This window comes from Pongo abelii, chromosome 11 (assembly GCF_028885655.2).
Source record: "Pongo abelii isolate AG06213 chromosome 11, NHGRI_mPonAbe1-v2.0_pri, whole genome shotgun sequence".
Lineage (NCBI taxonomy): Eukaryota > Metazoa > Chordata > Mammalia > Primates > Hominidae > Pongo > Pongo abelii.
In genome coordinates, this window is record NC_071996.2 from 81767869 (window position 1) to 81795756 (window position 27888).

General features: G+C 35.3%; 1 protein-coding gene across 3 annotated transcripts in view; it reads right to left on the minus strand.

The window, feature by feature from the left end:
• Positions 1 to 27888, minus strand: part of SESTD1 (SEC14 and spectrin domain containing 1) — a 151536-nt gene that overhangs the window by 20885 nt on the left and 102763 nt on the right. For all 3 annotated transcript variants that reach the window (XM_024243509.3, XM_024243510.3, XM_054549560.2), the window contains 5 exons: positions 21532 to 21645; positions 19530 to 19627; positions 16641 to 16696; positions 13846 to 14057; positions 2493 to 2615 (listed from right to left, as the gene is read on the minus strand). In XM_024243509.3, coding sequence (XP_024099277.1) covers positions 2493 to 2615; positions 13846 to 14057; positions 16641 to 16696; positions 19530 to 19627; positions 21532 to 21645 — 603 coding nt within the window. The remainder of the gene's footprint in view (positions 1 to 2492; positions 2616 to 13845; positions 14058 to 16640; positions 16697 to 19529; positions 19628 to 21531; positions 21646 to 27888) is intronic.

The following is a 27888-nucleotide window of genomic DNA, read 5'->3' on the forward strand; positions in this document are numbered from 1 at the left end:
CAGTGCCACCTATTGGCCAAAACAGCACAACTGGCTTTTTAAAAAATATGTCAAAAGTGGGAAGAATAGTATAATGAACTCCTTCCTATCCTGCTTCAATAATGACCAATTCATGGGTAATTCTCTTTCACATACACTCCCATCCATTCAATCTGTCCCTACCTCCCAATTCTGAAACAAAACCCAAATATCACACATGATTTAAGGAAATAAAATCTCTGATAGCCATCAATGTTTCTTTTCTTTAGGTCATGTCTATAAATGTAGATGTCAATGTATATGTACATTCCTAAGTATTAAAAGTACTTAGGAATGAAAAAATGAAAAAATACTGTAGCTTAAGCATATCTGTAAAATTTAGTAGCTTTCTCTAAGAGACAGCTAGAGAAAGGATCCCCCCAGGTGTCAAGAGATCTGCGTCTCAACAATAGTCCAACTATTCATTGATTGAAAAATGTAGCTTCCCAGTTTTTTCATCTATAAAATAAGATGAAGATATCAGAATAATCTATAAGGTATTTTGTAATTCAAAAGTTTTATATACTGGTTCCACATTATAAGTAAGCTTAAGCACATGGGAAGGGCCACCCTTAAGCAATGTTTCTTTAAGCTGATTTTGAAAACCTTATAAATATATTAAAAATACAAAACCAACATCTGAACACAGCAATTTCTATGTATATCATCTACAATTTCATCCAACTATATGCAATATAAAATTTGCTTTTGAATTCTTTTTGTAAACTTAGAGTACAGTACAGTATGTATACAATCCAATTTCTAACTATAATTATTTCTCTTGGCATTTAAAAAAATAATAAAATATAGATAAATCCTGTCTTTAGAATCCTCGTGTGCCATGTGTCCTTCCTAAAAATAACTTTTGGAATACTTTCATAACTAAATCCCCTTAGGTGAAGTCTAGAATGTTCTATAGTAAATACAGTTTTTAGGAACTAAAGAGAGGAACAAATTGTAGACTCTAACTATAGTAACATGTTCTAGAACAGTCTACCAGGTTCAAATAAATCACAATCCATGTTAAAAAAAATCAAAACATTAAGTTATTTTAAAAGTACCAAGAGAATTAAAAGATTATATCCTCAGGAACAGGGTTTGTAATATGATTATTTTAGTATAAAAGGAAGAACCATTATGTTGGAACCTGTGAAATGCATAAAATAAATCAATTTTCAATTATGAGATTTCATTTTCAAGTTTTTTACAAGTACTAATTAGAAAAATTGCAAGGAATATATGTGTAGTGCCTTTAGACAATTCCAAACCTTGTAATATCTCTTATTATTCCTTCAGCTAGATTACAACTGCTTTAGGGTATAGTAAGTAGATTTTTCTGCCAGTACCAGTAATTGTTATACCTGACTTACAGAATATTATAAAGAAAGCAATATGAGGAAACTAAGCAAAATGGAATATATTTAGAAGAAAAATAAGAATCAGATATCGTTAAATTCTAGTAAAGATGAAATTTACTCATTCAAATTTATTCCCAAGCAAACCATATTACTTATTCTTTAATCTTGTTTAGTTAAAAATGGACATTTCCTAATAAATACTATCCAACATAATTAGAGGAAAGAAGAAACGTTGCAGAAATTAATGTTCCGATGATACTTAATGCTCATCTGGGTCCAGAGTGTAACATTTTGACCAACTTTTTTAAGACAATCTAAGGAGAAGGGAATTAATGGATTCAAATTTTATTTTTTCCAATTTTGTATTTAAACTATTTTAAATTACCAAAGTAATATGACCTTGGGGAGAGGCGGGTGAGCTACCCCATCCACAAATTGGATGATCTCTTCCTCAGTAATGAAGAATTAACTATAACAGAGCAGGAGCTTAACGAACACCAGCTTCTTTCACGTAACAAGTTGTTGAGTTTTAAATTATCTTTAACAATTATTATCTATAATCTGCTTAAGAATCTACTTATTTCCCAATTTTATATCTGTGATTTGTCTGATTACCCCTTTCACAAATACAAAAGGGACCCCTAAATGCTCAGAGAATGGAAAAATATTCTGCACCCTCTGGACTTACTCTCCATCAGTTGTGTTTAATGCAGCAATTCTGCTATCACTCTCAGGCATTGAATTGTACTATATACTCCCAATAAAGCGGGGGTGGGGGGGACTTGAAAACAGAAGTTTCTGTCACAGAGACTACAGATGAAAGCTCTATTTTTGTATTATCACTCTTTTTTCTGTCACTGTAGCTTTTAAAATTTCATGCAAATTGTGCTTCTATAAAAATATAATTAAACTGCATTAGAGACAAAACCAAAAACAACCTTCTAATTAACATGTACTAAGTAATCAAAATGTACTTTATGACCTCTAGGCACTTAACAAACTGTAATTCATGCCCCATACCAAAGTTTGCAGCAACTTATCACTCAGTACCACATATGCTACTAATTACCCACGTTCATAACAGCATTGTAACTTGCAGAGGAAAAAGCCTCTCACACTGTGCTGGCTCTCAATCTCTTCGTGTTTCTGCTGTAGGGCCTGGGAGGCCCTAATGGAGTCTCCAATGCCCCACTGGGCTCTTAGTTGTTCTGATCCAGGCCCTTCTAGCCAGTTCACAACCTATAAACAAAAGTTGAGATAACATTTTTAAAGAATCAGAAACTTTTCAAACTTTCATTCTAATTTATTTTTCTCCTCCCAAAGTTCCCCAATTATTTTTAATGTAAATTATTTACATTCTATCACATAGGCAGTAAATGTTTCTTTTGGAACTACATAGCTATAATGTGACAACATTTTCAAAACTTAAATGTGGAAGAAGGTACACTGTAGCATCACAAGCTTTCAGCTATCTGATCATCTTCCAGGCTAAAAGAAATCTGGAATGCTTCTATAAAAGAGGATTAAAAATGAACTTACGATAAGAGAATCAGAGAATCATAAGACTTGGATTTGGAAGAAAAATCAGAAATGATATCAGTCAAAGTTCTTAACTAACATTTAAGAAAACTGAGTTTCAAAGAGATTAAGTGACTTGCCCAAGATAACACAATCCATTATTGAAAAACTGGACTAACAACCATATGTTCTAACTCATAGTCTAATGTTCTTCCCAAGCATTGAAAACACTGACTGAATTAACTACTATAAAGTTAATATACTACTTTATCACTTCAAAGATAAAATTAAACACTAATTAGAATTATACTAATGTAATAAATACCCTCTTGGAATCTTCTTAGGATCAACCAACATTCAGACCCACAATAGGCCCCAATGGCACCAGTCTGCTAGTAAGGATATAGGGTGGGAACTATAGTTTGCCAGGATGACAGCATCAGGAGTTCTTCAGCTGAGTCCCTCAAGCAGGTATAAGGAGATGAGATCAGTATGGGGCAGATATGGGAGACACTCTGGCATCAAAAACGTGATACCCCACAGGACTATGCCCATTATGAGTCACTAAACTCAAGGATCCCCACCCCAAGTTATGCCTTCCATCATATATTAATAATTCTCCCAGTCCAGATCTGGAATAATGTTTACTACAAGCAATATTGCCTAGTAACATAGTTGACATTCCAATTTTTAATCAGGTCTTCAGGGGAACAGAGCTAGAGGGTTAAGCAAAAATCAAGTTCTCATGCAAAAGGAGAGGATTGTGCTGACACTCTACCCACAATCATATACACTCTGAAACTACAAACACATTGTGGAGTAATTTTAGTGGAAAAAATGGTATTACCAAGCTTTACCTTTTGCCAAATTAGAAAAAGGAATTTAAGAATAGATGTATGGTTGTATCCTAAATCTAAACTCAGGATAGCTCCCAAGAAGTGAATGGGGTATCACTGCAGCATAATATTATAGACCCAGTGGGTAGGCTTAACGTAGAACTTTATAAAAGAGCAGTGCAGATATACATTTCTGCTGTTACCAGGTTAAAAAATATATTTCTAAATCTAAGTTCATGGATCTTTTTATAATTATATAAAAATACCACATCATAAAAATCACATACACACTCAGCCCTGTCTGGATATCCACAGATTTTCATGCCTGAATTCAACCAATCACAGATTGAATATATTTGGGGAAAAAAAAAAATCAAGCACAAAAAAATAACAATACAACAATTTAAAGATACAAATAATAAGCCAGTACACTGTAACAGCTATTTTCATAGCATCTGCATTGTATAAGATACTATAAGTAATCTAGAGTTCATTTAATATATATAAGAGGGTATCCATAGGTTATATGCAAATATTATGCCATTTTATATGAGACTTGAACATCTTTGATCTTGGTATCCACAGTCTGCAGGGCGTCCTTGAACCAATCCACCACAAATACCAAGGGACAACCATATTCTATTTCCTTCCATTATTTTTTCACCTGCATAAGGGTTTTCATGTGCTACTCCAGATTTCAGTGTTATAGCCAATTCTCATAGATAACAAGTAGTTTTCATCCTGTTTTTCACTTAGCATTAAACTATAATACTTTAATGATTTTCCACTTGGCTATTGTTATTATAACATAATTTTCAATGACTTTGCAAATCCTTTTTTCAGAAGGCCAATCCTGTTGCCTGCCTGCCTCCATCTCTCCCATCTGTCCAACCAACCAACCAATCAACCCACTCTTATTAAGAGCTAAGTAATGTACTGCCTCAAATAACTATTGTACCTGCTATCAATACTTCAATTCTCTATTGTTGGGAACATAGAATGTTTCCAATTTCCATCAATTCTAAGTAATTCTATGACTAACATATATACAGCAGTTACATATAATGTTTTTTTCTCTGTTTTATTTTCCCAGGAAAGGTTTCCAATAGAGATTGGAAAGGTTTTCCAATAGAGATCTTCTTGGGTCCAATGATGATGTAATACTAATGCTTGTTAATATACTTTATAAAATTGCTCTCTAAAGCTCTTGTTTCTATCTGAAATACCCAATTAATGACAGTTTGAACTGTAAATAACCTCTACAAGGTATACAAACTATTGACTGTTAATATACTTTATAAAATTGCTCTCTAAAACTCGTTTCTATCTGAAACATCCACCAATTAATGATAGTTTGATCTACAATAACCTCTATAATGTATACAAACTATTGGTTTTTTTGTTGTTTTTTGTTTGTTTTTGAGACGGAGTCTTGCTCTGTTGCCCAGGCTAGAGTACAGTGGCACAATCACGGCTCACTGCAACCTCTGCCTCCCAGGTTCAAGCGATTCTCCTGTCTCAGCCTCCCAGGTAGCTGGGATTACAGGTGCCCACCACCACACCTGGCTAATTTTTCTATTTTTAGTAGAGACGGGGTTTCACCATCTTGGCCAGGCTGGTCTCAAACTCCTGACCTCATGATCCACCTGCCTCGGCCTCCCAAAGTGCTGGGATTACAGGCGTGAGCCACCGCCCCCGGCCCAAACTGACTATTGTTTTTAAAATACTTCTGCCAATTGAAAAAACAGAAATCTTTCCATGTATCTTTTAAAGATTAGTGATTGAATACATTGCAAATGTTTGCTTATTCAAGGTATGTGATATTTTGTGATTTATCCCTTCATATGTTCTTTGTTCATTTATGTTCTAGAGTCTTAAAGAATTAATATTAATATATAAACTTGTCCTTTCTCTTTATAAGGCTTAATACTAGAGAGAAGGCTAGGCACAGTGGCTCATACCTGTAATCCCAGCACTTTGGGAGGCTGAGGTGGGCAGATGGCTTGAGCTCAGGAGTTCAAGACCAGCCTGAGCAACATAGTGAGACCCTGTCTCTACTAAAAATACAAAAATTAGCCAGCCGTGGCATGCACACCTATAGTCCCAGCTGCTCAGGAGGCTGAGATTGGAGAATCGTTTGAGCCTGGGAGGCGGAGGTTGCGGTAAGCTGAGATTGCACCACTGCACTCCAGCCTGGGTGACAGGGTGAGACCCTGTCTCAAGAAAAACAAAACCCAAAAATCTAGAGAGCAAAACTCAAGAACAAAAAAGTCAAAGTATTATTGTTGACTCAGTGGAACAGCCTAAGTGCTATAACTTTCTATTGGCTAAACTCTGTTTTCACAGCGCTAAGTTCATCTGCAAAATTGTATTATCAGATGCTCTTTAGAGTGCAATGGTTTTTTCCTCAACACATCCACTTTTTCTGCTTTACTCTTCTGTATGAGTTATCTTTGGAGGGCTAGGGTACTAGGATTCTGTTTCTCTCTGCTAGCTTGGGGAAAGTATCACTTTTTCACAAAAGAGACAGGTAAGCAGTGTGATATAAAGAAAGCCCTAGCCATGATTCTGAATTCTCGTTCTGCCACTACTAGTGGGTCTGAATTCTGGCTCTGCTTCTTCTAGTTGAAAGACTTTAGTTCCTCATCTTTTAAATGATGTTAATGATACCTACAGTACAGGGCTGTTGTCAGGATTATGTCAGTCATTATATGTAAGACAGCACAGTAATGATACTAATAATTGTTAGCCTCTATGCTTTTCTTACTTTTTCTGTAGCCTAGTTCCCTCTGTCCACTAACTCTTTATGAAGTTTATTTCACATCTGCATTTTACAATAACAACCCTGACTTTCTTGAGAAAGTCTCTGAACTACTGCATCCGACACTTTAAAAAATAGAAATAAAAAGAACGAGTTTTAAGGAAACATAGGTAAACATTTTAGAACAATTTTCCATGTCTTTTTTGGGAATCAATTGCTTCTCATTTATCACTACGTGTTACAAATACAGATATAGAAACATAGTGATAAAATGACTTTTAAGTATTTTAAATAATATAATTATTTTACTAGAAATATCTAAGTTATAAAAATAAAAGTGGAACAAATGCATCTAAAAAATTTAACTAACAATGTATAGTTTTTAGAAACTTAAGACATCATTAAACATTTAGACTTTGATTTTAGACTAATCTAGAAACAAAAGAAGCAGGTTAATATAAATCGTGATAGCTGGGGATAAACAATTCATTAACATGGAACTTTTAAAATGCCGTAAATTGAAAAATAAATCTTAAATAAAGCAAGGATATCTCTTTGCCTCAAAAAACCAGTTACATAGTAATGGACATATATATATATATGGCCTTAACATAGGCTGAAATATATATATATGGCCTTAATATAGGCTGAAAGTAGTTTCCCTTAGTATACAACATCAGTAATGTAGACATAGTAAATATATGTCTATTTCTAATAAAAATGATGCAAATTGAGGTTGATGCCCCAGTAAACAAGTCTATGTAAATGCATTAATAATGGCAGTTTGACAAACTAGGTTATAACTTAATTTCAATCAGGACATCTTGTTCAATTAATCTGAATATTAACTTACTGGAAAAACAGTTCTATGCCCAATCCATATCAACGTGACCCTTCAAATGGTTACATTTATATGCAAAGCATAACCTTGGAGCTATGCTTTTAGAATCCACCATGAAAAATATTTACACTGGCTAAAAATGCTTGTGACTATCCATGCTTCTTGCATGGCTAGGCTCATTTTTAAAAACTGCATGACAGAACATGTAGAAGTATGCAAAGTCAAACCAGGCAGAAAGGCATGTCAAGCAAATGTCAACCATCTAACCTGGAGAAAGAGTATGGAGAACTGAGAATACAGCCTCCAGCTGTATGCTTATGCAATGCAGTGTATTCTATTTGGCATCTATGATTCCTCTCTACAGAGGAAGAAAAGCACATGGATGATTCTAGAAATAACACTTGCAGTGCTGGCAGTAATTACTGCCACAATAAATAATGAGCATAATGGTAGCACATTTCGGTGAAGTGGCACTGTCTGCTACCCAGAAGCATGTGAAATCTAATTTTTAACTGTAACAGCAGCAGCAGTATGGAGAATCTCTGCATACCACATGAAGTCTTGTGCTACCGATTTGAACTGTGGGAAAACACGGACAAATATCATGGTTATTACTTACATAATTTATCTATCAAAGTAATTGATTCCTCTTGCATTATGTTTTTAGTGATGAGTCAGTACAAAAGAAGTTTGAAACAATTCAATTTTCACTGATTTAACACAGAGATAGATACTCAGTTTATAATTATCTTTATACAAGCAAAAAAATTTTCACATTTTCGTCAAATTTGTAAGACTGAAAATAGTACGATTCATGCTCTGTGTGACCAACATATGATGAATGTTACTATATATTCAATATATATTATCATACAGTAATCATTTTGGCAAGGGATATAGATATTTCCTTAAAATGTGACCTGTGAAAAACAGAGTGCGGAAAACATTATATGCTGAATATTATTGTTCAAACAAATTCACTTGTTATCCTGATAAAGAAAACTGAATATGAAGTTTACCAGTTTTTAACAGTAATCTCGTTACCATCATCACCATCATTATAAATATAATCATCGTCATCTCCTTTCTCCAGTTTCTTCCTTACCCAGTTGAGCTGGTCCGTCATTTAAAAACGTGTTTGCCAATACATTAACTCCTTTGCCCCTCTTTCTGTCATAATCACTTAACCCATTTAGCAAAGTACAAATGCTGGATAAATCCTGTCACCCATGTTTTTGGTGCCTGAACCTCAACAGCCAGCCATTATTTGTCAGATAGGGTTACATAAAAAGTCAGAAAGGTTCTGCAATAAATTCAAGATCAACACTACCCCAAAATACAGCTACATTTTTGTGATGTGAAAGTTGTCCGAATCAAAATGGAGTCACTAATATTGGGGAAAAAATAAACAACTCTGACAAATAGTGCCAGAGAAAGCCATGGTGAGAGGTTCTCATGCTTGTATGCCTGCTAACAAAAACTATCACAAAGGACTGCAAAAATCAAAACTATACACAAAGGCATTGCAACTTCACACAAAAAAATACTTCTGCAGCCTGGGAGGCATGGTGAAACACCATTTCTACACAAAATACAAAAAAAAAAAAAAAAAACCAGCTGGGCATGGTGGCATGTGTTTGTAGTCCCAGCTACTCGGGAGGCTGAGGTGGGAGGGTCACCTGAGCCTGGGAGGTCAAGGCTGCAATGAGCCATGATCAGGTCTCTGCACTCCAGCCTGGGTAATAGACTGAAACCCTGTCTCAAAAAAAAAAAAAAAATCCTTCCACAAGGACATCTGTCCAGCAATTGCCTGTCCAATATCAGACACGCATCGCCCTTGTTATTGATCTTTAGAACCAAAGACAATTATTTCAAAACAATTATGTAATCCTCATTTTTTTCCTTTAAAAACGTCTTCCCTCTCTGAATATGCACACAGCTTACTATGACATGCGTATTCCCATTGTAATGTTCTATTCTCTAAAACAAATAATCTCTTCCTTTTAAAGAGCCTCTCACTGTTACTTAGGTTGACAGTGATAATTTCACTCTTTGATTCCCCAAAAAGAAAATTTTTAATCACCGCCACTCTATTCAAACCACTGATCCTCTTTAACCATCACCCCTGCAATTTGTACCATCACCCCTGCAATTTGTACCATCAAGCAGACAGCCTTTTCCTCTTTATGAAAAAAAGACACATCACACAGTAACTCCTTCAAACTTCCTGATGCCTGATTTACACACAGAGCACCTCTGGACTCATCCTAAAACCGCCCCTATAAACTTTATAAAATTAATCAGGGAAGAAAGAAGGGGGAGAAATGAAAATATACCAAGCTTGCAGCATGTTGAACATTAATTGTTAGGTCAGATCAGTTTCACCTGCTTCCTCGTAGCTGTTTGGTGCCTACTGACCTAGAATCACGGACCCTGTTACAAGATTATAGTTCCCCTTAACTGTTCTATAGATAACAACCTAAACATTATGAATCGTTAAGTTTTCACTTTGAGACATTCCTTCAGGCCCTGCATACTGACAAAACTACTCTGCCAGCTGGTTTGAAGGACCCCACTGACTCCGCTGGTCTGAGGGGCCCCACAAGACGCCGACTCACCAAATGATGCAGTTTCCACATCCTGCTGACTTCCTCTCCCTTGCCTCAACCAATCAACAACCCCAATTTTCCAGCCCCTTACCCTTCATGATCTCCTTAAAAACTCCAGCTCAGAACTCCTCGAAGAGATGGATTTGAGGGTCTCCTCCCATTTCCTTGCTCGGTGCCCTGCAATAATTAACTTTGCTGTATTCCTGCTGTCTGTGTAACTGGTCTGTTACTGGCCAGAGGTCATAGGAACCTCATGGTCCTATGGTAATCCTAGCCATCCTTCCTGCGACACAGAAGGAGCTCTCACTCTTACATTCTAAAGCGAATCCCTTCTATTGTGCTTTGATTCTGTTTACATCCACCTTGTTGGGAACTCGATAGTATTAATTATTCCTTCTCTCTTGTGTATTCAACCTCTCCCCCCTACACTTTCCAGCAATCTTTAAAGTTTTTCATATCATGAAAAGAAAGAACAACTATCCTTACCCCTCCTATAGGCTGAATTGTGTCCCTCCCCTCAAAAATACATCTGTTGAAGTCCTGACCCCCAGTACCTCAGATTCTAACAATATTTATTAGGAGACAGTCTTTAAAGAGGTAATTAACCTAACCTAAAATAAGGTCTTTAGGGTGGGCCCAATCTAAATATATGACTGGTATCCTTATAAGGAGAGGAAATCTGGACACAGACACATACAGAGAGAAGACAATGTGAAGACAGGCAGAAGATGGCCATCGTCAAGTCAAGGAGAGAGGCTGGAACAGAGCATTCCCTCATGACCCTCAAAGGAACCAATCCTGCTGACATCCTGATCTCAGAACTGCAAGAAAATAAATTTCTGTTGTTAAATCACTTAGTCTGTTTGCTACGGCAGCCCTCGCAAAGCAATACAACCCCTCTTCCACCACTTATAGCCATTACTCTATTTCTCCTCTTTCCTTCAGAGACAGAGTTACCAACCACTTGTCTATACTCATTGCTTCCTTCACCACACCTCCCTTTCATTCCTGAACTCACTCCACTGTTGCTCTTGGCCTTGCCACTCCATGCCCTGTGGTCACCAGTGACCTCAATCTTGTGCTTTCTAACAGACATTTTAAGTCCTTTTATTCAACCTTTCAACAGCATTTGACAGGGTTGTAACTCCTTCCCTGAAATGCTTTCTTCCCTTGGTTTCCATGACAAAGAACTCTTCACACTTTCTCATCTCTGGCCAGTCCTTCACTGCCTTTTCAGGTGTATGCTCCTCTACCTTGCCATGAAATGTTAGGGTTTCTCAAAGTTCAGTTTAAAGCACTCTTCTTACCTCTCTCAGCTTTCTCTTCGGACAATTTTCATCCACATCAATGCTTTTAATTACCATTCACACACAGATGACAAACAAATATACCCCAGCCCAGACTTCGAAGTCTGGACCTGTTGTGGACTACCCTTCTACATATGCTCTTAGAAGTCACAGTCACCTCATACTTAACAAGTCTGAAACCAAACTCATGATTCTCCACACTATTTTGCATCCACAGTAATATCCAAATCTTGCCCAATGTTCCCTAGGTGGGCAACACCATTATCTTGCAAACTAAGACAACAAGTCTTACAAGTCAGAAATATGATTCATCTCTAATATCTTCTTACTCATCGTAACCCTACTCCCATCACTCTCCTTCTTGGCACCTGGCATAGCTGCAATTTCACAGCTGTTTGTGTCATCATGTAATTATGTCCCATGAAGCAAGAACCCTATTTTTACTCACCATCACATTGCTGAGCCTAGGACAATGTCATACTATTGTAGACATTTTTTTTTTTGAATGGATGTACTAATAGATGTTATTAATAGAAGACTCATTATGTGCCAGACACTAAATATTTTATAAAAATTATCTTCTTTAATTCTTGTAACAGTCCTATTAAGTAGGTATGATTGTTGTTGTTGTTGTTGTGGTTACTGTTGTTATCCTCTGCTTACTGAAGAGGAGACTATGACATAAGGACTTTCTTTTTCCCCAAGGTCAAGCAGCTTGGAAGTGGTAGAAGACGGTAGATTCAGATTATTTGGGTTCAGAATATGATTTTTGTACTGCTCTGCTACTCTATCTTAGCGGTTTTCTTAGATAATCTCAAGCTAATGGGCTAAAACTTACCTGAATTTAAAACAAACCCTTTAACTTATGAATGAAGTCCATGGAAAAAGCCACATACAATTAACATATGCTCAGAAATCTCCAGTTTATATGTGGTTATCATGGAATAAATTCTAAATCCTTTTGCCTGAAATTCAACATCTTCCATGATCCAACTCCTTCCTTCCTTTCAAATCTTTTTTCCCATGACATCCTGATGCTCTAATTTGAGAAGTCACGAACTAGATCAATTGTGCAGGCCAATTCTGGCCCACCACCTGTTTTTGTATAATAAATAAAAGTTTATTGGAGAATGGCCACACATGTTGGTTTATACAATGTCTATATCTGCTCTTGTACTATAATGGCAGAGTTAAGCAGCCACAGCTGCAAGAAAGACCGTATGGTCCACAAAGTCTAAATGTCTGGAATTTTACAGAAGTTTGCCAGCAACTACACTAGACCTCTAAAGTAGTCTCTAGTTCAAAAGAAATACATTTAATAACTACCACTGATTGAGAGCTGGGTTCTCTGCAAACACTAGCCTTTCAAAAGGGGTATTATTATTCCTGTTTCAATTAAGCAAAGAAGGCAGAGAGGGAAAGAAAGAGCAGAAAAGAGGAAAGAAAGAAGACAGTTTAAGCGAGGCTCAGGTAGGTGAAGTATCGTGAATGGTCACACAGCTAAGTGGAGAAACTGGGATTGGGATCACGCTCTGTGACTCAAAAAGGCCATCCACTTTCCACTGTGCCTACTGCTTCCTTTTTCCTCAACAGAACTTGAGATTCTATGCTGCTATGATTTACCATGCTACTCTTCATCCTCCACAAAATGCCAGTTCTTTCAAAACCTACCACTGCCTGGTGAAATCAGATACATTCTGGGAGGACAATCTCAAACGCTACTTCCCCCACTAAGTCTTCCCAGATTACTTGCAGCTAGAGAAATAATCCATCCTATAATTGCCCATAACCTCTCACTCATGCCCTTGTGACCCTTAACACTTTCTCTCCCTAAACTTATTGATAGTAAAAACCAAGTCTACCTTTATATCCTATAAAAAACCTAGCACAATGCCTTCCACAGAGGAATCACTTAATAAATGTTTATCTAATGAGTGAATGAACCTAGATTTAAAAATTAGGACATTTCCAGTTTGCATTTTTAAATAAAATATTCAAAGATTTATTTTCTTAATTATTCAACATAAAAATCCAGAGTGTAATCTAAATAACAGAAATGTCTTCCTTTAGTATTTTTAGTATTTTAGCCTACTTTTCTTATAAAAATAAATTTTAAAAGAAATTAAAATTCCTAACAACTAAATACATTTAATATTTTCTATCAATATTATTAAAAAATTCGATAATAGAATCATTTGCATTACATGTGTTATTTTGTTAGGATAGAAATACTTTTCGTAATACCTAAATTAACCAAAATACTAAGTTATTAGAAATTAAGAATAAATCAAGTATCAGTAATGAAATGTTATTTATTGCAAGAATACACTGAGACCACTGATGACGTTTCCAAGAACCAGTTATTTTTGAAGTTCATTGTTACACTAAGCTGAATGCTCAATGTCATCACTGTGAAAATAACATAACTTTTAATTCAAATACTATTTGTAAAACAATACATAATTTAAAAGTTTTAGAATCCAGTTTGATGTGTTCTAAGGTTTTCTATATAGTATATATAAGACTTAATAGTCAGTCACATAGTAGAAATCATAAGGAATTAAAAAGAGTTAAATATATTCAAATCAGACACCTACCTGCATTACCTTCTGTTGAATCTCTTCTAACTGTGTGCGCTTGCTACGTTGCCTACAAACTTCCTGGTAGCGGGTATATTGCTCTCGGAGTGAATCTAATAATTTCATAACCTGTGGCTGTGCAAGAAGTTCATCATCCATAGGAGACCATGAAACCCCTCCATCTGAGCCATTAAATCGACGCTGCTGTAATTCGGATAACAATTCATGCCCTTTACAAATAAAAGATACTTGAAATTAATATCTGTAAAGAAATGCAATTCTCACTTCTCAGTATTCTCAATTCTAGTCCCTTGTTTTTAAAACCTATCTACCTACATATCTACCAGGTTATAAATGGAACTTAAAAATTTATGTATCACAATAAATAGGAAAACTGCACATATTAATATGTATATGTATGTGTGTGTACATATGTATTATGTAAACTAGATAGTATATTAAAATGCTATATCATATATCATATACACACCACAGAAATACTATACTACATATTAAATATGGCATATATATGGTTTATATATTTTTTCTATCAATCACATTTTTGTTATTGGTGAATTCACTACTCAGGATACTGTGCCAAACAATCCTATTTCCCTGTAGAGCAAAATTATACTGTGGGATTTCCGTCTGATGGTACTAATCCAAGTAATATGTTGTAGGATTTCAGTATTAATCCATATTCTCAATCACAGCATTTAAAAAAAAGGTGACAGTATAACAAATGAATGATTAAAGGGAGAAAGTTTTTATTACAAGTACAAAATAATATTTATATAATCTCTAGTTATAAGAATCTTCACAATACATTAACTGTGAATAATAACAGGCCATACTAGTGTTAGAACTGCAATGAATGTGACTCAATTACAGCAAACTCATGTAGAAAATCCACTCATACATGAGAAACTACAATTGTAGAATGTGCAACAACTAAAGCTGTAGATACTAAATAATTTTAAAAGTAAATAAGGTAAAAATTGTTTTTGTGACTAATATTCAGGCATCAAAACAATACACATATTTAAATTCTCTTCCTTATTTAGAATAATATCCTAAATTTAAATGGCTTTCAATATATAGCAACTGAATTTTTATTATGGTTTGGAGGTATTTCTGATTTCTAAAAGTACCCATGATTGTTCTAAACCTCTTCGTGTTATACTCTCTTTCAATACTTACTTTAAAAGTTAATAGCATATAAAATAGGACCTAGTAGCATATAAAATTAAATTTAAAATAGAAATTGTAAAAGCTTCTTAATTCAATGAATTAAAATAAAAAGCTTTCAAGCTGTTAAAACATATATATGGAATTAAGTTTTAAATCTAGAGCAGTATTTTTACTGACAGTCTACTGTACCTGCTAAATATATAATAATTCAGAGATTACAAGTATTTCTTTGTTCTCTAACAAAATAAGCTGTATATCATACTGGAAGAACTTAGGACACCTGAATCAATACAACAAATATATTCAGAATTTACTTCTTTATTATTTATTACATTTTATAACTGAAAAAATAACTGTTTTAAAGGTTTGTGCAAAGTCTTTTTATATATTCATAAAAGCTATGAATATCAGAATACATTTATTTTTTTCTACTTTGACAATTGTCACCCTGAATATTTTCCTTGTCGATATCATTTTCATTAGAGAAGCAGCATAGCATAATGATTTCAAAGAGCATGCTTTGAAATCAAACTGCCTAGGTCCAAGTCCCAGCTCCAGCATTTACTAGCTATGTAACCTATATAAGTTACTTAACCTTTTTATGCTTCAGCTTTCCCATCTTAAAATTGGAATGACAATAGTATCTATTTCACAGGACTGAAATGAGTTAACATACGTAAAGTGCTCAGACAGTATATGGCACACAGTAGGATTAGAATTATGAGCTATTATTAAAAAAAATTAGAAATAAAATTGAGGTATTTCAATTGGAAAAAATTACAATTTGATTCTCCTAGAGTTTGTGAAACTGCTACTAGAGATATATGGGTTGGAATATACATATCAGGCAGCACTATGTGCAAGGCTTTGCAAGGTGATAAGTGTTTTTACATCGATGATTATAAAACAGTAGAGCTTTGGCTTTGGATTTAGCTATGGAGAGAGAGCTTAATAGTTACTTGATCTTAGGCAAGTCATTTTCTATTGCTAAGCCTTGGCTTCCTCCAGTACAAAATAGATAAAATAATACTAATTATCTCAAAGGCTTGTTAGGAGAATGAAAAATAAAAATACATAAACACAATGTCTGGCACATAAGAAGTGTTCAATAATTCTCATAGCAACCCTGTGAAATAAAAATTTTTATCTTCATTTTATAGATAATAAATCCAAATTAAGAGAGAGATTATTATGAATTTTTAAAAATATTATAAAGCTGGGGTTCCCCTCACCCCCACCCTGGGTCACACAGCAGGAGGTGAGTGGCAGGCCAGCAAGCATTACTACCTGAGCTCTGCCACCTGTCAGATCAGTGGCGGCATCAGATTCTCATAGGAGCACAAACCCTATTGTGAACTATGCACGCGAGGGATCCAGGTTGCGTGCTCCTTGTAAGAGCCTAATGCCTGATGATCTGAGGTGGAACAGTTTTATCCTGAAACCATCCCTCACCCAGTCCACAGAAAAACTGTCTTCCACAAAACCAGTCCCTGGTCCTCAAAAATTTCCCCTTGAGTTCCTTCCACATGTACCACATTCATGCTGAATTCATGTTTATTTAATGAACCAATCAATCCAATTGTTTTACTGGATTATTATCACAAATATTTTTTAAATCTTACCTGTCTGAAGAACCGTTTCAGGATCAACCGACGGAAGAAAGTTTAAATCCACAGACCTGGAAAATACCAAAGGAGTAATTTTCAAAAGGCATATTTCTATCAAGGTAACTTTAAAAATTCCTTTACATATAAAAAAACAAAACAGGGGCACAAAAGTATGAAAATCCGAAGCATACCATCCTACCATGCTAACTTCTCTCAAGCATAAAGAAGCCCATTAGGGAAAAGTAAATACTAGTAGCCAGAGAAATACCAACGTAATAAATCATAAAATAACTACTTAGAAAAATATAGTTTACTGTTTTTAGTCACAATATTATTTCATATATATCAAAGTCCATTTAGTATTTATCCAATGAGTATTTGTTTCAAAATGAAGTTTGCCATATAGTAACCCAGAAATGTAACATTAAAAAATGCATGCAGCCATCCTCCAGTCAAAACTTTATTTACCTACAGCAATCTTTGACAGCTGTGAATATTCTGTCTTATATTCCAGGGGTGTGTGTGTGTGTGTGTGTGTGTGTGTGTGTGTGTCCTAGCAGTTGTACTCTCTTCCCTAATCATACTTCTTGTGCAGCTGGACATCTGCCTTTATTTTCATAAACACATACAGGAAAGAAAAGATGAAGGAAAGAAAGGGGACAAGGACCTTGCTGCTGTAACTGACTGGTCTCGTGCTAAATTTTTCACTTTTTGTCAATGGATCTAGGCCCTCAGATGCTTCCTGAGGATTGAGATAAAGAAGGTTGAAAAAAAAAAAAAGACAGTTGATAAAAATTTGCAAGAGGAGGGACTCTATTATCTGGGATCTGGGGTTTAAAGGAAACTAAGCAATAACATGTCAGTTCCTTGAGGAGGAACTGGCAAATACAAGATTTTGATATTTCATGTAGTCATGGAAACCAGGACTTCCCAAAGTGTTTCCCAAAACACTGAACAAGATATGGTTTTTCTTTTCTTTTTGTTTTTTTGTTTTTTTTTTTGAGACGGAGTCTCGCTGTGTCACCCAGGCTAGAGTGCAGCGGCGTGATCTCGGCTCACTACAAACTCCGCCTCCCAGGCTCAAGGGATTCTCCTGCCTCAGCCCCGAGTAGCTGGGACTACAGGCGCGTGCCACGACGCCTGGCTAATTTTTGTATTTTTAGTAGAGATGGGGTTTCACCATGTTGGCCAGGATGGTCTTGATCTCCTGACCTTGTGATCCACCCACCTTGTCCTCCTAAAGTGCTGGGATTACAGGCATGAGCCACCGTGCCCAGCCTGAACAAGATATGTTTTACGGAAGCAATTAAACAGGTTTCTTTGCTGCACTGCTTCTTCAGAACCTGTAATCTGCAATATTCACAGTCATTCTCAAAGAGGGAAATACAGTCAACAGCATCAAACTCTTTGATCATGGACTCATTTTCTATAGGCACCAACATGGGATGTCTTTCCCAAGGAATATAACTAAGAAACATCAAACTTACTCTGATGGCTATTCAGAAAGCAAAGAAGTCCAGCTAATTTTCATCAAGTAACTCATGATATTTTTATTTCCTAAACCACAGCATATATGTGTGTGATATCTACAGACACACAATCACATATTTATATACATATACAAAATTTTATAATTTTACATTTTTATACGGCATCTGTAGGATAGAAACATTCCTAACTGCTTGTGGTGACTTTAATCAGATTTACATTCAAACCATTTGTTTTCACAGTTTGTTTTAATCAAGATTTTGTGTTAAAACTATGATCTGACACTCGAAAACTTGATATGTGACTATATTTGGATTCATGGAATAACAACAAGCATTTTATTAAGGTTCCACTGTATCTTCAAGGTCAGATTCAAAGGAGACAGATCGGATGACAGGGAACACAAGGATTCTTCCACATTTCCTAATGAAAAATTACTGTTTTAGTGACCAGTAATAATCAAGTGGCCTGAATAGTTAATTTGCTTGCTAAAGTGCTTTTTATCTGAGGAGGGGGACTTGGTCTACCAACAGAAAAGTGAAAGCTGACAAGGTTGTAAAGATCAAGGGACATCTGTTAACATGATAAATCTAGGTAGTTACATTCAGATAATACAACTCAACTATTACTTCATTGCATGTCATAAAACACTAAATTCCCCAAGTGGAATTCATGAATATCACATATTTTACAAGAACAGAAAAAGTTCTATAAGCTAGACATTTAAGTGCTAATGTATTCAAATAAGGTTATAATAATTGTATTTCAAACTGCAACTTTTTTCATATTCTTAACCAGGAAAGAAGATAACTCTAAAAAGGTAGAAAATTGTTTCTTTTGAAAACACGTTCTTGAAACATTTTACATAGTGTCAGAAAAAAGTAAATACATTACTATTAATTTAAAAATGGGCCGGGTGCAGTGGCTCACGCCTGTAATCCCAGCACTTTGGGAGGCCGAGACCGGCAGATCACAAGGTCAGGAGATTGAGACCATCCTGGCTAACACAGTGAAACCCCGTCTCTACTAAAAATACAAAAAATTAGCCGGGCGAGGTGGCAGGCACCTGTAGTCCCAGCTACTGGAGATGCTGAGGCAGGAGAATGGCATGAACCCAGGAGGCGGAGCTTGCAGTATGCCGAGATCGCGCCACTGCACTCCAGCCTGGGTGACAGAGCGAGACTCCGTCTCAAAAAAAAAAAAAAAAAAAAGGCTTTTGTGAAGAAACTTTGATTCAAACCAATACGTTTTACATGTAAAGCAAATTCAAATTCTCATGAATATTGTATATCAATTTTGATTGAATGAAGACTTTTTTTACTGTAGTTCTTTTAGCTTGCATTAACAATAGAGGTATCTTTTATCAGAATAATTATAGTTTTGCAAGGATATAATTGCATGCCACTAGCCACCTACCTTTCTTTCTCTTGCTGATTTCCTTTATCACTTCCATTGTTAATCAAAGCAAGTTCATCTAATAATGATGTAGATTCCTTTGTAAACTTCTCAAAAACCTACAATATGAGTTTTATTAACATACTAAGAACAGTCTTAAAAATTAATATGTAATAAGGATTGTCAGTTAAGAGCAACAGAATTGGCCAGCTAGGATTTGTTTTCCTTCCCCGGCAGTTAGTGCAATTCTACCACCAGAGCACAACAATGTACACAAGAGAAGATAAAACTGTTTCCTAAAGCAATGAATAGCATCATGGATAAATAACTTTTAAAATTTAAATACATCAATAAATTATCTTCATTCTCCATTCAGATACGTGTTTGAGAAACATCTGCATTGATTACAGCTCTAACTACATACATGTAATTTAGAACATGCTAAGTCTCTAATAACAGTTACAGAACACTTCTTTGTTATTCTATCACCAACACATGTTGGTTTCATATAATAGTTGTTATATACATGCATGTAGCATTTAAAATTACTTATAATTTTAATGATTTCTTCAAATATTTCTGAAAAGGAATTTGGGCAAGTCTGTTTAAACGTAAGTAATGAAGTGGACAATCACTTGACTGACACCACTTTTTAAATATGGTGGAAATAGGCTGGGTGCAGTAGCTCATGCCTGTAATCCCAGCATTTTGGGAGGCCAAGGCAGAGGGGTTGCTGGAGCCCAAGAGTTCATGACTGGCCTGGGCAACATGGAGACTCCATCTCTACAAAAAATAAAACCTTCGTCAGGCATGGTAGCATGCACTTGCAGTCCCAACTACTTGAGAGGCTGAGGTGGAAGGACTGCTTGAGCCCAGGAGTTAAAGGTTGCAGTGTGTGGTGATCATGCCACTGCATTTCAGCCTGGGGCAAGACCCTGTCTCTAAATAAATAAACTGGGTGGATAGAATTAGTTATCCATTCAGAGATAACCAAAAGTTCACTATTCTCCAATAAAATTATCATTTAATCTAAAATGAGTTAATCTGATGTTTGTTCTTTCAGTAGTTCAATAAAAAAAAATCAAATTACAGAGTTGCAGATTTCAGAAGTCTAGAATGCCAAAGATGATACATTTTCACAAATGAAAATGCTTAATCTCTCAAACTGCTCTTCAAGTTGATAATTCAAATTAATGTTTAAATATCCTCTGAAAATGGTATAGCAACTTGATCACCTCAAGAAATTATGCTACTGTTGGCTGGGAGCAGTGGCTCACACCTGTAATCCCAGCACTTTGGAAGGCCAAGGCAGGTGGATCACGAGGTCAAGAGTTTGAGATCAGCCTGACCAACATGGTGAAACCCCGTCTCTACTAAAAATACAAATATTAGCTGGGTGTGGTGGCGTGTGCCTGTAATCCCAGCTACTCGTGAGGCTGAGGCAGGAGAATTGCTTGAATCCCGGAGGCGGAGGTTGCAGTGAGCCGAGATTGCACCACGGCACTCCAGCCTGGGCAACAGAGCAAGACTCTGTCTCAAAAAATAAAAATAAAAAAAAAAAGAAAAAGAAAAAAAATTATGCTACTGTTATTCTAATTAAAAATTTTACAACTTTTACTGATGCTACTAATGACAGAACAGTAATAGCTAAAACTTATACAGTGCCACTATATCATGTCTGGTGCTGTTCTAAATGCTTTATATGTATATTCATTTCATTTTACCCAAAATCACACAAAGGTAGGTACTATTATTATCACCATATTACAGATGTGGGAATCAGGCCAAGGCAAGATTAAACGCATTGTTGAAGGCCATACACATAGCAACTAGAATCAGGATTCTAATCAAGTAAGTCTGACTTCACAGTATTTGTCTATTACGCTATAATGTGGTATGCACGTATTTCTCCATTTTTGTAAAAATAAAAATAATCTATATTTTAATAGACTAAAATGATAAAGTTATCAAAATATATCTTATTTCTATGAAATAACATTTTATCTCATTGTAATATACCAACCAGCCTCTTATTTAACCAGTCCATGTGATCATAGGTGAGACTCCCACCAAAATCTTCTGTTAATTGGCATGGTTCTATATAACGAGTCAATTTGTTGGCGGACACTAAAATAACCTATAAAAAGGTTAAAACAAAAGAAACATTTAGTAACCCACTATTAAAGTCCATGAAAGTAACCAGGAGGTAAAATTAGGTTAAAATATGCAATATTGTTTCCAACATGATGACACATTATCATTTACTTAATACAATATTTAAAACCAATTTAATAAGTTATAGATACCTGATAAAAATTCATCAAAAACTTTTTCTAATACCACATTTTTAAAAACAACAGGTACCAGCAGTTCAGATGAAATATTTTCAAAAATATTTTATCTTTTTTCTTTGTAATAAAAATCAATTCCTTAATACAATGAAGTAATAAAAAATTTTCACATCATCTTAAAATTAGCTAAGGACACTAAAATGATAAGCCCTATGAAGAGTAAATCTGGCAATCAAAAAGTTATCCATCTTAAAGTTTTTCTAATGTTCCTTTGATTACATATAAACAATACAAGTCCTCCGGTTGTAGAGTATAACCCACAATAACGTATGCCAATATTTAATTTTTAGTAAAAATTAGAAGATCAGAGTATTTATAAACTTGAAACGTACATATTAAAATCCTAATCTTTAAACTCTAAACTTAAAAAGATTTCAAATACAAATTAAATAAGTACCTAAGAGACCACTGCAGAACTAAATAAAACTTCAGTGAAGATACACATGCACATAAAAGAAAATACATCTATGGAAGAAAGATATTCAAATGGTAGTGTTAATACTAAATGACATATGAAAATGTGAATTTATTAAAAATGACTTGATAAGAAAAATAATGTGTCTGGCTGGAAAGAGCATCATTCCCACTCTCACAATAACAAAAGCCAGACAATCTGCAAAATTATAACTCCTAAGAAAGCTGAGGTTACAGGGAAACCTGTAACCAGTTTGAAGTTGAAGAGAAGGCAAGCACCACAGAGAGAAAGGTGAAAGGGGCTACCACAGAGCGCATGTGCGAAATTTTTGGAACTCTTCTGTATCTTGATTATGGCAAAAATTATGTGACTATATGTGCTTGTCGAATCTCATAAAACTATATGCTGAAGTATGAATTTTACTTCACATAAATTATACCTCATAAAACTGACTTTAAAAAAATTTAAAAAACAACTTAAGGAGGACTTGTGGAAGAACTCAGAAAGAGACAAATGAAAAATTTAGAAACAGACACAGTATGTAAAACAAGGTACATCCATACTGCATATGAAGTTATAATATCAACAATAAACAAGGAGAAATTACCAAGACTGCTTTGCCAGAAGAGGGCAAATTTCATCCTCAGGAAGATACCAAAAACGTTGCATGAAAAATTCATAGAACTATGAACTCTATCAAATTTGAGTGTACAACAAATTGCTATTGATAACAATACATTAAATGGAAATTAATAGTCTTAAATATTTATATGAGGAAACAAAGCCTAGTGAATAATGAGCTAAGTGACCCATCTAAGAAGTCAGGAGAGGAAAAAGACAGAATAAGTCCAAAGAAAATAGAAGAAAGGAGGTGAAAAATCAGAAGTAAATATAAATTAAGATATTACAGGGGCTCAAAAAAGCCAAAACTTATTTCTTGAAAAGACTAATGAAATCAACAAACTTCTGATAGGAGGAAGCAAGAAAAACAAAGTACAAATAAAAAATGGTAACAACATAAAGGAGAATACAATTTCGTTGATAGCAATGGTTTAAAAGACATTAAGGACACGACAATTTTGTGCCAATACCTATAAACTTAGAAGAATAGACATATTCCTATTAAAAAGTGTAACTTATCAAAACTGACATAAGAAAACAATACCTACAACCAATGAAGTGAATCATTAGATTCTTTATGTTTTCAGTAATCATGCTGTTAGTGATAGCTTTAGTATTGCCATTCTGCAATCACTTGATGAGGAACAAAGCCAATGAGTGAGATGGGATATTATAATTCTGCCATCTCCAACAACCTTAAGAAAATGGGATTTTTGGCAAGGGAGGAAGGAAGATGTGGGAGAGAAAAAGCATCCTTATGGTGCTCGTTTTAAATTGGAAGTATCAGTTTAAACTCCACAATATATTTCATTTTAAATGAACACACACACACTCTCACTCTCTCTCTCACACACACTTACATGTATGTGTATTTTTTAGTTGTGTCCAATGGAAGGTTTAGAAATAATGACCAATTTTGTAGAAATGTATGTTCCTAGCATCCAGACTGTGATCTCTGAGTACCATTTCTCATAAAAAAGAATCAGGTTTTGTTAAAATAGCATTAGTCAAAAAAAATAGTAATTTTAAAATAAAATAAAAGGAATCACACCATGATGAGTGAGCTTGGAACATCTTACCCAGACATCAAAAAAGCTATCAAAGACTACTATGGTTGTGACGAAAGGACGTGAAAAGGCTTCCACTGACCAAAGATGTGACAAGTTACACATCAATAATAATAAATGCCATGAATTGAAACATTAAATATGCTTAAATCAATGAGTGCATACTGATACAAAAGAAATAATCACCATTGGACTAAGCTAGAGAGCACACTTATTATAATGAAAATGAGACTGGGCACGGTGGCTCATGCCTGTAATCTCAGCACTTTGGGAGACCGAGGCAAGAGGATTGCTTGAAACCAGGAGTTTAAGACCAGTCTGGGCAATGTAAGAAAACCCAATCTCTACCAAAAAAAAAAAAAAAAAAAAAGGTGTGTACTTGTAGTCCCAGCTACTTGGGAAGCTGAAGCAGAAGGACCACTTGTTTCCAGGAGTTAGGCTGCAGGGAGCTATTATTGCACCACTGCACTCCAGCCTGGGGGACAGAGAACCCCCCGAAGAAAAGGGAAGGGAAAGAAGAAAGGGAAAGAAGAAAGGGAAGGAAGGAAGGGAGGAAGGAAGGAAGAGAGGGAGGGAGGGAGGGAGAGAGGGAGACAGAACAGCAAATACAGAGAAACAAGCATTTATTTCACTTTTCATATACAAACTGTATTACTGGATAGACAAATAATAAGTTTCTCATTATAAAATGATTCCAGCTAGTAAATGAAGAAGGAATAATAGAACTAGATCATCATTTTATAATTTTTAATGAAGTAAGAGATCTAGACACTGAACATTAATGGCTGCTAACATCACAAAAAAGACAACTATTACAAATCTCATGATCAAGGAACACATCACCACCTGCGAAGAGCCTTAGAAAAAGGAAATCAACTCTAAAACCAATCACTGTCTAAATCCAACTATCAACTTATAAAAACACATATAAATTATACCACAGGGATACCTGCAGAAATATGCAGACTACTGGAAACTCTATAGGGCAAACAATTTGGTCTCTTAAAGTATACGAGAAAGAGAAGCTAAAGATTAAAAAGCTGCATTTAATAGACATATACAGAATCCCACAACCAATAATAAGAGAATTACATGTTCTTTTCAAGGAAGTATGAAATATTTTAAAACTTGACTGTATGTTAGTGCATAAGAAAGCCTCAGCAAATTTCAAAGGAATATGTAATATAATCACAAAATTAAGCTAGAAATCAATAATCAATCATATCAGCAATCTGTATTACTGATTTCTAGCTCACTGTAGTCTCTGCCTCCCAGGTTCAAAGGATTCTCCTGTCTCAGCCTCCCAAGTAGCTGGGACTACAGGTGCGTGCCACCATGCTCGGCTCATTTTTTTTTGTATTTTTAGTAGAGACGGGGTTTTACCACGTTGGCCAGGCTGGTCTCACATTCCTGACCTCAAGTGATCCACCTGCCCTGGCCTCCTAAAGTGCTAGGATTACAGGTGTGAGCCATCGCATCTGGCCCACAACTCTTTTTTTGGGATCCACAGAAAGGCTTTCACACTAGGGAAATTAAACACAATCAGATCCCAGAAAAGAACTTTTCCTTTCTCCAAAAATGTCAAGCAATATATTAACAAGATATATAACTATATATACTAAGAATGAAACCAAGCAATATATATTTATTCTATGAGTAAATAAATTACTTGCTAAATTGAGCATGAATTCACATCTGAAAAGAGCACTCTCTCCCGAAAATGCAGGCTGGGCATGGTGGCTCATGTTTGTAATCCCAACGATTTGGGCAACCAAGGTAAGAGGACTGCTTGAGCCCAGGATTTCGAGACTGCAGTGAGCTATGATCGTGCCACTGCACTCAAGTCTGGGCAACAGAGTGAGATTCTGTCTCAAAAAAAAAATACAAAACGTAAGGATGGTCTTTTTGCTCTTCAATTGCATCTTATTTAACATACTATTCTATTTAAATACTGACAAAAATCTCTCTTTTGAGAAATCCCACTATTTCTCAATTTATTAAAAATAAATGTCCCTTATTTATTTTTAATTTTCCATAGGTTACTGGGGTACAGTTAGTGTTTAGTTACATGAGTAATTTCTTTAGTGGTGATTTGTGAGATTTGGGTGCACCCATCACCCGAGCAGTATACACTGCAGCATATTTGTAGTCTTTTATCCCTTGCTTCCCTCTCACCCTTTCCCCCAAGTCCCCAAAGTCTATTTTATCATTCTTATGCCTTTGCGTCCTCATAGCTCATAGCTTAGCTCCTCATAGCTTAGCTCCTGCATATCAGTGAGAACACACGATGTTTGGTTTTTCCATTCCTGAGTTACTTCACTTAGAATAATAGTCTCCAATTTCATGCAGGTCGCTGTAAATGCCATTAATTCATTCCTTTTTATGGCTGAGTAGTAGTCCATCACATGTATATATATATATGTGTATATATATATATATATGTATATATACGTATATATGTATATATACGTATATATGTATATATACGTATATGTATATTTATATGTATATATATGTGTATATATACATATATATACACACACACACACACACATATATATCACACTTTCTTTATCCACTCATTGATTGATGGGGACTTGGGTTGGCTCTATGATTTTGCAATTGTGAATTGTGCTGCTATAAACATGCATGTGTAAGTATCTTTTTCGTATAATGACTTCTTTTCTTCGGGGTAGATACCCAGTAGTGGGATTGCTGGATCAAATGGTAGTTCTACTTTTAGTTCTTTGAGGTATCTCCACACTGTTTTCCATAGTGGCTGTACTAGTTTACATTCCCACCAGCATACGGAAGTGTTCCCTGATCACGGCATTCATGCCAACATCTGTTTTTTGATTTTTTGATTATGGCCATTCTTGCAGGAGTAAGGTGGTATCACATTGTGGTATTGATTTGCATTTCCCTAATCATTAGTGATGTTGAGCATTTTTTTATATGTTTGTTGGCCATTTGTATATCTTGAGATTGTCTATTCATGTCCTTAGCCTACTTTTTGATGGGATTGTTTGCTTTTTTTCTTGCTGATTTGAGTTCATTGTAGATTCTGGATATTAGTCCTTTATCAGATGTATAGATTGTGAAGATTTTTCTCCCCCTCTGTGGGTTGTCTGTTTACTCTGCTGACTGCTCGTTTTGCCGTACAAAAGCTCTTCAATTTCATTAGGTCCCAGCTATTTATCTTTATTTTTATTGCATTTGCTTTTGGGTTCTTGGTCATGAAATCTTTGCCTGAGCCAATGTCTAAAAGAGTTTTTCCAATGTTATCTTTTAGAATTTTTATAGTTCCAGGTCTTAGATTTAAGTCCTTAATTTATCTTGAGTTGATTTTTGTACAAGGTGAGAGATGAGGATCCAGTTTCATTCTCCTACATATGGCTAGCCAATTATCCCAGCACCATTTGTTGAAAAGGGTGTCCTTTCCCCACTTTATGTTTTTGTTTGCTACTCCTTTTACAATAGCTGCAAAAAAATAAAATACTTAGGAATATACCAAACCAAGGAGGCAAAAGACCTCTAAACAAGGCAAACTACAAAACACTGCTGCAAGAAATCACAGATGACACAAATGGAAACACATCCCATGCTCATGGATGAATAGAATCAATATTGTGAAAATGCCTATACTGCCAAAAGCAATCTACAAATTCAACACAATCCCCACCAAAATACCACGATCATCTTCACAGAATTAGAAAACACAATTCTAAAATTCATATGGAACCAAAAAAGAGCCCGTATAGCCAAACCAAGACTAAGCAAAAAGAACAAATCTGGAGGCATCACACTACCTGATTTCAAACTATACTATAAGGCCATAGTAACAGTGTTATTGTTTCTTTGTTTTCATATTTAGAATCATAGGATGATTTGTTTCATATTTAAAATCGTAAGATGATAAATCACAG